Source organism: Fusarium phalaenopsidis (genome assembly GCF_050370095.1).
Source record: "Fusarium phalaenopsidis strain FUZ10S chromosome Unknown contig_32346, whole genome shotgun sequence".
NCBI lineage: Eukaryota > Fungi > Ascomycota > Sordariomycetes > Hypocreales > Nectriaceae > Fusarium > Fusarium phalaenopsidis.
In genome coordinates this window covers 174,070-188,174 of record NW_028145388.1, presented here as the reverse complement: position 1 = coordinate 188,174, position 14,105 = coordinate 174,070, and the positions used below count along the sequence as shown (strand labels likewise).

The 14,105-nt window shown below is 52.7% G+C and overlaps 3 protein-coding genes across 3 annotated transcripts; 2 read left to right on the top strand and 1 right to left on the bottom strand.

Moving 5' to 3' along the window:
• Nucleotides 1–4,624: 4,624 nt before the first annotated feature.
• Nucleotides 4,625–5,707, top strand: LRP88_14388 (uncharacterized protein; the record flags this gene model as incomplete). The annotated part of the gene is made up of 4 exons (XM_083250733.1): nucleotides 4,625–4,740; nucleotides 4,814–5,002; nucleotides 5,174–5,567; nucleotides 5,624–5,707. The coding sequence occupies 4 exons, from the start codon at nucleotides 4,625–4,627 to the stop codon at nucleotides 5,705–5,707; spliced, it is 783 nt and encodes a 260-aa protein (XP_083093523.1).
• An 810-nt stretch (nucleotides 5,708–6,517) lies between these two features.
• Nucleotides 6,518–9,775, bottom strand: LRP88_14387 (uncharacterized protein; the record flags this gene model as incomplete). Its single annotated transcript, XM_083250732.1, has 4 exons — nucleotides 6,518–6,843; nucleotides 6,893–8,531; nucleotides 8,584–9,438; nucleotides 9,518–9,775. The coding sequence occupies 4 exons, from the start codon at nucleotides 9,773–9,775 to the stop codon at nucleotides 6,518–6,520; spliced, it is 3,078 nt and encodes a 1,025-aa protein (XP_083093522.1).
• An 892-nt stretch (nucleotides 9,776–10,667) lies between these two features.
• On the top strand, nucleotides 10,668–13,070 carry LRP88_14386 (uncharacterized protein; the record flags this gene model as incomplete). The annotated part of the gene is made up of 2 exons (XM_083250731.1): nucleotides 10,668–10,781; nucleotides 10,830–13,070. 2 exons carry the CDS (start codon nucleotides 10,668–10,670, stop codon nucleotides 13,068–13,070), a joined length of 2,355 nt encoding a protein of 784 aa, XP_083093521.1.
• Nucleotides 13,071–14,105: the final 1,035 nt, after the last annotated feature.

Sequence of the window (14,105 nt, the reverse complement as noted above, 5' to 3'; positions counted from 1 at the left end):
ACAGTCCTTTCACTCTGCCTGAAGATTCGCCGGGATATTATACACCGTGCTACAGATCCCCATACTCGGCCAAGCTCCGGTAGAGTAGATAGTTTCATCAAGTTCAATTGGCCCCTACCCAACACTTCAGACGGCCGCCAACGCTGGGGATATCATCTCGGGATCGAAGAAGAACAGTAATCAGGTAACTCCTGCCCCGCCTGCCATTCTGTAGTAGCAAGACTGCGGGCCCCGCGACCCGCCCGATATAGTGCAAGTGGATCTACACCACCGGTGACAACCGACAGAGACCGGACACCTGTGCCACCAGCAAACACCACGAGCTGTAGCAAACATGTGGCCCAACCCCAGGCCCACCCCGCGCAGATCAAATCGATGTTTCGTCGTCGCATTCTGGACTCCAGAGTCAGGAGGACGGGGAGCGCCAGGAGGACGGATTTGGACAAGAGGCTACTCACATTCTGTACGACGAAACGGTTCCTCGCCCACCCCCGTCCAAGTATCAAATACTGACATTGATGACCTGAAAATTATATCCCGGACGGAGCGTTCTTGTCGAAACGAACCCATGGCTCTAATCCTAGCGCAGGCATGCAAGAACACAGCTATTTCGCTGCGATTGCCAGCGCTATCGGGTGCTTATTGGTATGTATTTACGATTACCCAGCAGACGAAAGGCATCCGAAAGCAGCTTGCCGCGATACACAAGGGCTGCTAAGTATTACAAAAAGCTACTTAAAGACCTAAAGAGCAAGCGGCCTGGGGAAGGAGAGGAGTCTGTTGCCCTCGGGGTCGTTCTTTCCACAATTCATGTAAGTAGTGATACCAAATCACTATCCTTCAACTCTCACGCTATTGCAGGTTGTCCAGGTCCAGCAGCGCCATGGAAAACCTGGCTCTCCATCCTGGCTGGAAGGCTACAAGCAATGCAAATCCTTTCTGCACCAGACAAATCCCGGTGGTCCGTTTTGGGAGAACGTGGCGGTCCAACGCAGTCACCTCCGCGATGCCTTGTCTGTCATCGTCGGCCGTGGCCTGATTTTTTCCCAGCTACTCGCGCCTCTCCCGACGCAGATCTATTCAACCCACTGGAACAGGCCACGGAGTTTAACTGGCTACTTTTCGGCAATGAGCGAGAGACATTGGAGATCCATGGTGGATGCGGGTTGTCGACGAGGCTAATGCATAGCATAGCACATGTGTCGTATTGTGTCAGTTGCCTTATGCAAAAGCCAGAGAGTACTGTTTTCAAGGTGACACCGGAATACCTTCTCCTTAATCTGAGACAACCCGACAGTGGAGTCGTGAATATAAATCCTGGGAGATGGCTAAAGAAAGCCCTCAGCCGATCGAATGGATTAGATCCAGGTCGAATATCATGATCACCGAATCAAAAGAGGAAGTGGCAGAGGTGACAGCTGAAGCCTGGAGGATTACAGCAATAATATACCTTTATTGCCGGCTTCTCAGGTAAGGACCGAATGAGACCTGCTGAATCAGTATTCCTTTGTTATCTTCGCTGCCTTGGCTTAGAAGGCCCACGGCGCTGACAGAAACTCAAGATTGCCCCGAAACCATCCGTTAGTTGTCAGCCAAATGGATGACCTTGCGAGATGCATTCGCATCATACCTACGTCAGGCCCGTATTTCACAGCGCAAGCACCCTCCTGCCTGCATTCATCTTGGGTTTGCTCGCCATTGGCACCGACCACAAGGAGGTGTCGCAAACATGGTTTGAGCAAGTCCTCAATACACCGGTTCGAAGTGTTAGTGGAAGCATCCTTTGCACCCATGACGATTTCTTCGAGGCCAGGATGCTAATGAGCTTGGACCAGAGCGTTCCTTTGTTGTTACAGAGTCTGAAGCGCACCTGGTGCTGGATCGACAATGATATCAAGACGCCAACGGATCCAGCGGTTCAACCAAAGGCCATTTGTGAGAGGGATCCCTGGTGGGAAAAGCTCGTAGCAGCCATTACTGAGAGCGAAGGGGGGATTCTTTGCGTAGTATAGTTGCATTTATTGATGGCTAGCGACGTGGAGAGCCAACTCATCGGCTCCCTCCAAGCTTCGAGAAAAATACTGAGAGCCATGTCGACAACTTCACTGAACATGCGGGAGGGACAGGCAGAATCGCTTTGTTTTCTGCGATAAACTGCAATCTCTTTTAGAAGAGAACTAGGTTTTAACATCGCCCAGCTTTCCATCGGCGTTTCCCCAACCTAGCTCGAGTCCAAGGGCGGGTGATACAACGGGTGTGCGAATGCTGCACATGAGTCGTGGGCTCTAGGTAGTGGCGCTTGAGTGGCCGGAACGAGCGGGAAATATTGTCGCTGTTGGTGCATATCAGATGGTACCAGAAGCGTTGAAAGAGGAACGTTGCAAGGAAAATGCTGGTCGATTGCCGGGTCGCGTTGGTCAGCTGGCCCTGGCTCCCACGGAGAAATGTTGGTCGTCGAGGCGCTAGCCGTGGATATTTCGTTACTCTCCTGCGGCGGTACAATATAGGAGACACCGGGGTCGAGAGGAGCAGGTCTCCTCGGCGTTATAACGTGCTGGAGTGACTGAACAGCGTCGCTAGGGTTGCTCGAAGGGAAGTGGGGGATTGGCGTCGGGTCGCTCTGGGCTGCCGCGCCTCCGGTGTGCAAGTAACTAGATATGTAATCATCGGTGATGCCGTGTCGGTTGAGGAGACCACGAAGCTGACGGTTCTCCTCAGCCACCCTCCTGGCGGCCTGCTGGACTTCAGAGGATGCCTCGACGCCCTGGAGTTCGTAGACTCGGAGGCGTTGCTCGAGCTCTTGAAGATACTCTCTTCTGCGAGCTCGCGACCTCCTTTGGTTTTCCCTTATCCGGGCAAGATTGGCCTTTTGCTATGGACAGGAAAATGCTAAGATTAAAAAAAAGAGTCGAGGGGAAAGGTCAAGGTCTGGGCAAGGGCAGGCCACATACCGCCGGCGTTGACATTTTGCTGTATTGCGACTTGACAGAACAAGTAGTATAGGTTTCATGAGATGGTCAGCTAACCCTGGGGATCTGGGATCAGATGCTGAAAGGTGCTGAAAGTGGAGCGAAGAGCAGACAGGCCTGGGGATGGTGACGCCTTTTCCATGAATCCGAGGTGTTCTGTGACAGCCCCGAAGATGTGGCTGCTTATGAGTCCTGTGCATGGTGTCCACCAACCATGGTTTGAGGTGGGAGAGGGGACAACAAGGCTTGGAGATCAAACGAGACCCATGTACAGCTTGTGCAAGTGGCAACGGCAAACCGCCGCAAGGATCGGAACACCGTCCGGCTGTTCCGGTCAAGCTGAGACGGGGTGGAGGTAGCCATAACTTCAGCTCACAAAGCCCCCCTTCCCCATTGCTCAACCCAGCAGCGTCGAGGTCATACATGCAAGACAATCCACTGTGGCTTCGGAGCTGCAATCTTATGGCCTAGGTTGAAAAAGCACACACAGACACACACTACCATGATTGAGCCGGCACTGTGCGCCTTGCACCGGGTTGGAGATTCACTGCGTGTGGTGGCCAGGATGATCGGTTGCATTCGCCAGCGGCCACTTTGCTGCCAGCCTTTTTGAACTGGAGCAAGTGTCACACTGAAGAGGAGAGGATTTGTCTTTCACCCCAACCCCCTGCATAGGATGCGTACCGCCAAGCGTGCTCCTGCAGGGGAGACAAGATCGCGCCCACGGTTGTGAGTGAGAATCAGGCTCCGGGGCGAACCACTCAAAGATGCAGCATCCCATCACAGATGAAGGGGTACGCACCCTGTAGCCTGGTCGCCTTGCGTTAGCCAGCTCAGAGGCTGCCTGACCAAGCCGAGCAGGCTTTTTTTCTTTTCTTTTCTCACCTTGTTCCCACTCCTATGTGAACCTCACTCTCATTTTTATCTCATCTGAGAGTATCGGGTGATTTACGATGATTGTGGACGATACGTTTGGCAGCAGGATGGGGTTGAACTGCCACCACCGACCAGCCTGGCCCGTCAACGTGTGTGTTGCCTTAACACAAGCCTGGCTAATATCAATCATCTCGAGAGTCCTGCAGAAGAGGATGCACATGGTCAAAAGTGGAAAAACAAGAAGGCGAAAGCATAGGTACACAATTCAACCACCCCCCTGTTTGTCTGCCTCGCTACTGCAGTTGCCTCGCGAAGCCTTCCCCTCCCACCCTTTGCGAGAACGAGGCTCTAAGGGCACTCGGGACTCTTCGAAGTACTTAATAAAGCTCTGAGATCCTTTTTTTTTATTCAGTTTAGACGTATGTGATTTTCTCTCAATAGCGAGCTACGCCTCTGATCCTTGCTCGTCTCATTTTTTTTTACCCTTCCATTTCTCTCGCCTCAGGGTTTTGAAGAACAACAGCACCCAACACTACTCATCTTCAACACCAACCAGGAGATCAGAAGAAGGGAAAAGGAAAAGAAATATTCAATTCATCTTGTTGTCATACCTCAACGCCCGTGGAATATCTTACCATCACCCCAGTCATCATTGTCCCACAGGATTGAGACAGATAGCAACTCGAGAAACTTCTCCCTTGACACGACAACATTCTTCTCCTCCCCTTCCTCAAACCAACCAAAGTTTTCGATTGAGTTCTCATCGGCAGGCAAAGACGATGGCGAAGCCCTGGAACGAGCACCGTGCGACAATTACCAAGCTATACATCCAGGAGGGGAGGACGCTTGAGGATGTAAGAGGCATTATGAAGACTGAGTACAACTTTGAGGCATCGTAAGTTTCTATACTCTTTTATAAACCTACATAGAATCCAAGAGAAGACTACTGATAAACACTGGGGATATAGCATCCGTTCCTATCGGCAACACTTTGACATTTGGGGCATTGGCAAGTACAACTGCAAGAAGAGCCAGCAGCGCCGTCTCCAGTCTCTCAAGGTCACCCCCCCGGCCCCCCTACGCTCTCCAGCGCTCAGCAGCTCCTCAGATACCGGACCCGAGCCGGCCCCGAGCCGCGCAAGCCAGCAGCCCCCGCGGTACGCACCGTCTTCCATCAGCTCTCGGCACCTCGCCGGAATGTGTCTGACCATAACTCAATCCATTTGAACAGTGTCCTTGAAATTTCTTCTTTGGGTGGCACCGCCATATCAAAGTCCCGGGATCAATACGTTTCCAGGATGCCTCCAGGTGAGATTCTACCTCCTTAGGATTACCTTCGTCACAACGCAAGATGCGGAGCGCAACGCATTCGCACGCCAATCCCGCTCCCGGTCCTTCAACGCCAGCTCCTGCGACACGATGGAGAAGACAAGAGCTGATATGCTGCAGTGTCTAGCGATGGACAACCTTCGGGCCAGGGCAGATCTACGGCTCCCACTCCTGGAAGCCGAAGGTCGGGCTTACGCAGCCAACGGTTGGTCGTCGACCATAACATGGCTGAAGCTCCCAATGGCGTCGCCACAGGTGAGAGTCACGAAGACAAAGTTGATGGCGAGCCTAGAGGTGGCTGGTACGCTGTGTATCTACAACACCCTTCCTATCGTGCTCACGAACCCCAGGTATATTGTGGAGACGATCAAGAACCACAGGTTTCGAAGAAATGTGATAGTGTTTCACCAAGCTTACGGTAGTTGCGTCCATAGCTAACATTTTATCAGGGTGGCCTTGTCTTTCAGGTGAAGTGGAAGGGTTTCGAGAGCGAGAGACACTTGACTTGGGAACCTGAGAAGAATCTCACGTAGGTATTAGGTATCTCCGCTTTATCCTTCGGTTTGCTTACCAGCGTGTTTGTTCGAGGGTATCGGGCAGCATGATAATCGACGAGTATTTTGACTCGATAGGCGGGAGGCCGAAGCCCAAAACCCGTCAGGAACCAGGCAGGGCGGCCGGGGCCAAAAGGCGCACACAGACGGTAAACGACGATTCCAACACAAGGCCCAAGCGATTGCGACGACAGAAGGCGCATGTTACCGACGAGACATCGCGTGCGACAACAGAGAAGTGGAGTCCTCCTTTGGGGTCGTGGGAGGAAGAGATTCAGATGATATCCGATTGTCAGGAAGACAAAAACGGAAAGCTGATCGTTTATCTTGTCTGGAAGAACGGCGAGAAGACCAAGCATGACAGGCAGGTTATCTACAAGAAGTGTCCACAGATGGTTGCCCACCCTTTCGTCCCACCATTAGCCTATTAGTTTCCGAACTGACACGACACAGATGCTCCAATTTTATCAAGCACACATCAAGATTGTTGAGAAAGAGTAGTGTGCCACGGAAGACGGCGCGAGGACCTTCTAGGGGCGTTACATTCTGATCATGTTGCTACCTTCAGCGACACGGGAAGTAGGGAGACTGGTAATTCAGCGGATACGCAGCCAAAACATCATCTCTTGCACATTGTGATTCATTGTCTTGATAAGAACTAAAGGAACACAGTAAGTGTAGGTACCCCCGTAGAGACTGGGCTACGGAGCGACAAGCCGCGAAACCTGGGACCATGCCTGGCCGACCTACCTCCGGATCCGGCCCCCTTGCCGTCCAACAAGACTGCGGTCACTCCGTTTCCGTTACCTCATACTCGCTCACTTCTTTGACCGGTCGTGCCCCTGGGCTGGCTGGTAGGTTTGCCTTGAAGGCCCGTACGTCGGTGATTTCCACGGCGGTGGAAATGGCAGATGGGATGTCTCCAGCCGGCGCCTCCTCGTCGGCCTTCTTTTGAGCCTCCTCCTGTCTCTTTTCCACTCCCTCAGCTTTGCCTTGCGCGTGTAAATGGATCGATAACCTAGCCCTCTCGCTTGAGGCAGGGTCGAAATACTTGTTGAAAAATTCCATCATCTCCGGCTTCGTCAGCTTCTTGACTTGCTTAGCATCTAGTTGAGCTATGGCAAGTTAGCATGCGCCTAAATGTTTCTGTTTGCTTGTACTTACCGATCTCAAAGTCATAATACTCGCTGCTGATTTGTGACCAATGGCGAGACGACTCTTGGTCCAAGTTTCGAAGCTTCTCCAGTCTACGGATGACGAGACTTCGCTTGTGGCCCTCGAATTCTGTCTCGCTCATCTTCTCTAGTGTATCCACGTATCTCCTGAGGAAAGCCTCGATTCGGGAATCCAAAAATTCGGGAGTCATCTCGCTCTGGATGAGGAAGCGGAAACCGTACGTTGTTGAGAACTCTCGGGGCCCGCTGAAGACAATGTAGCCCAGCTGCTCCTTGGTACGGAGCTGATCGAAAGCGGGCTCGTGCATCATCTGGTCCAAAAGTAGAGTCTTGGTGCGAATTACACGGTCCTCTCTACTGCCGACATAGAACCAAGTCTCGATACAGTGGTTGACATTGGCAGGGTCCTTCAAGGTCTTCTTGAAGACGTAGTTAGACCCTCGCGGTAGGATGAGCGACCGAAGGACAGGCCACTGAGCTCTAGGCAGGGTTTGAGGCTTCAGGATGGACTCCACCATGTCTGTTATCTTCATAGCATCCTTCTTGTACATGTTGCCAAGCACATAGACCTCGATGAACAGCCGGCCCAGTATCTGCTTTTGGAACAGCCGTACGTCCTCCACCGTGATACTTGGAAGCTCCGCGGCAATCTCCTCCACTGTGAAGTCTCGCTCCGGTGCATTCAGCCAGGTGGTATAATCGCCAACTTGGTGGTAGGACGACTGAAGCTGCCAGTTGTTGTACCCTCTGGTCAGGCGTTCCCTGACAATCTCGAATCGGTTTTCTTTAATATCCAGATCTCGCATCGTCGTAACGACTTGCTCCAGAAGCATGGGAAGTTTGTGGTCGTAGCCACTGACGTTCAAGCACAAACCATGCGATTCAAGACTGACATTGTATTGCAAGCCAGCGAGTTCCGCATCGTATGAGTACTCTTCCAACGCATCACGTAACAAGTCCGAAAAGAGACGAGCCTTGGCAACGTTCTCGACACATGAGTCGATCAGTGGCGTCTTCAAACTGACAATGACGTTGGCACGGGGAACCCAGAAGGTATCATCTTTCTTCCACCATGTCCTGGCGATGCCGTCGTTGCGCAGCACTCGTGGGTTGAGCGCTGGCTCTGTGACCTCCTTCTTTTCAACCTCAAGCTGGCTGGGGACGAACTGGTTCTTATGGGGCAAGTGAAGGCACGACAGGCGCTCACTGGGAGATACTGAGGCGGCTTGCCTGATCTCTTCCATGAGATCTTCGGGGATCTTCTCGTAACGATACTCGGTTCCATACCACTTCTCCTTCTGGTCCCAGTTGCCAGGGTAGTTGCGAGATACGATAACCATTCGGAAATTGTCAGGGCGAATCATGGCAAGGGCGTCCTCGATTTGCTTATGCTCAAACGTCCGAAGGCGACTGTGACCGCTGAGCAGCCACTCTCGAGGCAGGGGCTTCTGCATGACCGAGCTGATTCGGCTGGTGAAACGGCTGGCTGGTGTCTTTTGCTTAAATTTGAAATCCACGTCCGCCATTCCCTTTTGCTCCTGGAAGATCCATTCCTGAGGCGGAGACTCGCGAAGGAGGGTGATGTACTGGAAGAAAATCTTGACGATTTCGGGGTAGTTCTTAAGGCCCTGTGTCATGTTAGCACTACTTGGTTATAAACAGACTGTTTTGATGGCGTACCTCTTCTGTCAAGCGGACCTGGACGTCAAAGATGCTGGGAGTACTAGGGCAGACGGGGTAAGCACCCGCACTAAGGCCGTTTGCCCAGCCCTTGGACTTGATGTACGACATGATGCTTCCGGGACCTTCGTGTCCAATGAGATGGCTGATATACTTGCTGGGCTGGCTGGCAAACATGAACTCCTCATCAATAAAGGGGAAGTAAAGGTTCAGCTCCCGCGAGTCCATGACGGGCTTTGCAAAGCATTGCATGCCGAGATCGGACTCTCTGAATGGAAGCTCTCCAGGCCATCTGTTTGGTGGCAGCTTCTTGTTGACGACAGGAGAGAAAAGCTCCACGACCCATTTCTGGAGAACGTCAAGCGATTCGCGACCCAGGACAACCAACTTCATGCGGTTGGCCGAGTAGTGTTTGGCATGGAATTCGATGAACTTGTCCCGCACATTGATACCACGGGCCTCAGGGAGGGTCTTGAGGACCTCAAAGTTACCCGTCCCAAAGTGGCAGAAGGGATGATTGGGATTCGACAAAGATTTCTCGAGCTGATGCAACCGCCAGGTGTCATTCTGGAGGTTCTTCTTATTCTCGGAATCCACAGCCTTCAGCTCTCTATCCAGCGTGCTGGGGAGAAAGAGCGGCTCGATGAAAAACTGGGCGAATCGGTCCAGGGCTTCGCGCAAGGGAGAAGGGTTGCTGTCTGAAGGATCCTGGTCGTTGGCTGGCTTGGCGGCGACCTCGAAGAAGTAGTTGGTCGAGGTCGGACCGGTATACGCATTAGACTCTCCCGAGTGATCAGACAAATACTTTCGGTAATCATTCTCATCCGGGAACTTCTTGGTACCCATAAAAAGGAGCTGTAGATGGGGGCAGAGGTTAGCCAATGCGCCGGGGGGAGCGGTTGAGAGCATCCAGGCATCGAAGGCGTGGGCTTACATGTTCGACAGCATGGGCCATGCCCGGGATATCGGACTCGTCACTGAAGTTTCCCACATTGACGTCAAGGGCTGCGCTGGCCTTGTCGGTCTCAGGGTCGTGGACGAGAAGAGCCTCGAGCTCATTGTCGAGGCGGACGACGCGATAGTCGCGATCATCGAGCAATGGCTTCTCAAGGGAATCGGTGAGAAGCGTCACGGGGGCATCAGGGCCGCCGGTGGTGGTGGAAGCATCTTCGTCATGCTCCGAGTGAGGCATCGTGGTTCCCTTTTTGGTTATGTCTCAGCCTTGGCGGAAGGGTATGAGTCAGCAACAGTCGAGCGCGAAAGGTGTCAGGTTGTCCTAGACATGACTTTGAGGGGCCGAGAACCAGCATGTATAATAAGGGTTACGCATTGCCCAAGGACGTGTTTGCCATTGTTGTGCAGAGCAATGCGGGCCAAGTGCGGCCCCGTGCATCATGCGGCTGAGTGAGGGGCCCAACACTCAGCCGCCAAGGGTCAACAAGAGAGGGAAGAGATAACTAAGTAGCATCTGCGCGACGAGAACGGCAGCGATGTACTCCACCCAGAGTAATGTTTGGAGTGACACGCAGTGAGCCTGACTCAATCATGCATATCTTAATGCACTGTCATGTAAAATATGTGTGGTCGGCGCGAATGCAGGCGCCTTGCAAGGTCACCCATGCCTTCGGAATGAGGCTGAAAACCCGGATTCACCGCCGCTTGGCATCGACAAGATTATGAGGCCCCCTGCAACTTAGTGTCGGTCATTAACCTTTCACCCCTGACAAATAATCCATCTGCGAGAGGGAAAAGCGTCAGATATAGAGAACCATTCACGACTGGCTCCCTAACCTGCTCCTCTTTCTCCTAAGAAGCAATTCTCTCACCCATCTCCCGGGACTCCAACATTTTTTTCCTGCGGCTTACGACATGCGCGATCATAGCTCGTCGGAGTCAGATGACTCTGGGCGCCCTCAAATGCAGCCCACCGTCACTATCACCAGAAATAACTAGTCAAGACAGAGAAGAGACTTCCATCCCAGGTGTCCATCGACCGCACCTGGAGTAGATTTTTCAGACATCACTCTGGAAAACCCTCTAGATGCGTCTCGGTCAGTGCGGCTTGTCAGGGTCAATCGAACGAGTTGCTGTCGGACGCGTACAAGCGCACTGTGGAGGAGTGTAGGCGCATTGTTCAGAAGCGGGCCGAAGAATGCAAGAGAGCGGGCATGAAATACGTGGACTACAATTGGGATTTGGTAAGATAGAATACTGCACACAGTGGATTCCGCTGCTAATTGCGACAGGGCCGAGACCTCAAACAGAAGGGCCATTGCTTGAATAGCCTTGGCTCACAGCGCTTTAAGCTCGACAAGGATACACTTCTTTCCCCCTCAGCCTTCGCCCCCAGATCTGTCAAGCGAGTCCATGAGATTTTCGACAAACCTACCTTCATGAAGAATGTGAATGGCAGTGACGTCCAACAAGGAGCTCTGGGCAACTGCTGGTTCACGGGGGCTCTGACAGCTCTTGGCAACTTTCCAGATGAACTGAAGCGTATCTGCGTCGCCTACGATACCGAGGTTGGCATCTACGGCTTCGTGTTCTACAGAGACGGCGAGTGGATCCAAAGCATCATTGACGACAAGCTCTACCTCAAGTCAGCCGACTGGAACCCTCCCAACATCCAGCGACGCCTCCTAGAGCAGATTAGCCACGAGGGTAACGAGGATGTGTATCGAAAAACCTACCAAACCGGCTCTAAGGCGCTCTTCTTTGCCCAGTGTAGGGACCAGGACGAGACCTGGGTCCCACTGATGGAGAAGGCCTATGCTAAAGCGCACGGGGACTATGCGTCTTTATTTGGCGGCTGGATGAGCGAGGGCCTAGAAGACCTCTCAGGCAATGTCGCCACCGGGCTACAGATGTCCAACATCTCCAAAATGGACGAGTTTTGGGATGAGAAGATGTCCAGAGCCAATGAAGAGTTCCTTTTTGGTGCCTCAACAGACTATCTGGGACGCAGCTACGTTCGGCCCGACGGGATCTCAGAAGGACATTGCTACGTCGTAATGGATTCTCGAAAGCTCAAATCTGGACAGCGCTTGGTGAAACTCCGGGATCCTCGAGGCAAGGTTGGCGAAGGTACCTGGAAAGGGCCCTGGAGTGATGGTTCTAAGGAGTTGACAATCCAGGTCCTTAAGGAGCTCGGCCATACGCCTGGGACCGACTCCGTCTTCTGGATGTCGTACGAGGATTTCACCAAAATATTTACCCACCTCGATTGCATGCGACGTTTCCATGGCCTTGACTGGCGATGCTGTCAGCGCTGGATTGCAGTCGACGTGCCATGGATGGAAGAGTACTATAAGAAGTTCCAGTTCAAGTTGACCAAGAACTCACCCCTTTGCCTGGTTCTGTCCCAACTCGATAGACGGTACTACGTCGGTCTCTGGGGACAATATTCATTCCATCTAGACTTTCGGCTTCACAAAGAGGATAGCCCCGATGCTGAGGATTGCGTTGCGAGACCCCATGTCCACTATGTCATGGATCGATCAGTGTCGGTGGATCTTGCAGAACTCCCTGCAGGCAACTATGTTGTCCATCTCAAGGTTACTTGCGAGCGAGACGTCAATGCCTGCTCCGTCGAAGAAGTCGTCAGGTACGAGTGTCGCAACAGGGTTGAGAATAAGAAATTTGCCCAGGTCGGCCATTCATATGATCTGGCCCACAGCAAGGCGAGGAGTTATATGGATAAGCTCTGCCAGGAGACGGCCTCTCAGTGCCGACAGAAACAGCGCGCTCTCAAGAAGCAGAAGGATAAGAACATTGAGAAGAAGCCGAGGCGTCGTGAGGCCTGGGAGGCCAAGCAAGATCGCCTAGACGAAGAGCACAATGCCAATGTGAAGGCCGAGAGGGCTGAGATGAAGATGAGGCTTGCTAAGGCTGAGACCAGGGTTTCTGAGGTGGTGGAGGAGGCTGACGGCGAGTCTGAGGGGGAAGCACTCAATGGCGCCGAGACCAAGTCTGGTGCCGACAAGAATGTCCTGGATTCCATTGAGGATTCCAGGGATTCCGAGAATCCCAAGACCGGAACTGCTGGTGCAGTGTCTATCTCGCCTGGTTCACCGCACCTGACCCCCAAGTCGGTGGAATCTGTGGATGGGGCCGCTAGGAACAAGCAAGAGGTGCGTCCGATCGACGGAGCAACACCTGCCCCCCCCGAAGAGGAAGAACCCCTGCCTGTCGGGGCACGGCCTGCTTACAGTTCCACCGACGAGTCCTCAGACTCTCCCGTTGAGGAGTGTGAGATTGTCCACAAGGCCAAGGGGAGAGTTTCAAAGTCTCACGACAATCTCTATAAACAAGCAGCAATCCAGGACGACGACGAGACCGAGGAAGAAGGGGCGCCTGCTCCATGGAATGCCGTCTGCATCGTTGGCATCCGGGTCTACTCCAAGGACTCTGGTCTTGAGCTCCACACTATCATGGAGGGCGATGAGTTCCTGGAGGGGCATGGGCAAGAAGGGTGCCACCAAGCTTGACGACGGGGAGCCCAGCGCCGAGGGTGTCCAAGGCGAAGTATGATAAGTCAGTCACTCATCAGTCGCCTAAGGTACGGAATAAACTACGCCCACTCAGAGATGTGTTTCCTCCGGCTATAGGCGATACACAGATCACTTTTAGCTCAGGGGTAGTATTCATGATTCAAGTTAGTCAGCCCAATTGCCCTTGTTCATAGAAAAGAAGCACCAAAGTATCTTGGACAGAGGGCCTGCTCAGCAGCAAAGCCATCATTGAGGCGGCTGTTGTATCATCCTGTTATCCTGTTGCATTTGAGACATTGCGTCCGATCCTGACTCTGAATATGCGTCTTCCTATGACCATGTCTTTTTGCTATGTGCCTGATGGCCTCTTTTGGGGCCTTCATTGACGACAATAACAATGTCTTCTTATTCGCTAAAAGAAACAAGAGTAGTTTCCCGCTCGATTCATCGCAATAAACTAAACCAACACCGAGATATCAGTTGAATCCACTCGGCCACCGGCGCCAGATTGCTTTAGTTTCGGCCTGACATGCCTAGAGCCGTAGTCTACCCTATTCTCCGATAAGGCTTCTCATCTGAACACAGTCCACAACGCTAATCAGATGGACCGCCGTGATTCCCCCAGCAGAGTGAGCCGTCAGCCACATCGCCAAGATCCCATAGCAACCTTGCTGCCCTCGCAGAGAATCTAGAGCCCTGGGTGCAAATAACCGATGGAATGTTATGCTCTGGATGCAAAGAGGCAATACTATCCGCCTGGGCAACCCAACAAGCATCCCCAAAGGCATTGAGTGCACAAACCCTTGCGCGGCCATCAGCAACAGCCCGAGCGAGATTCACCGGGAAACTTTGATGACGGAAGAAAATGTTTGGGCTTTGGCAGGGGGGTTCATAGAAACGGTTGCTGCTGGCTCATTTGGACATCTTCATTCTATCTTAGAGCTAAGCCCCCCAAGCAGGAACGAAACGATCAACACAAGGGAGCATCATATACAGCCCTGGGGAGCGCTATCTTGTCTCCTTCGTGCACTC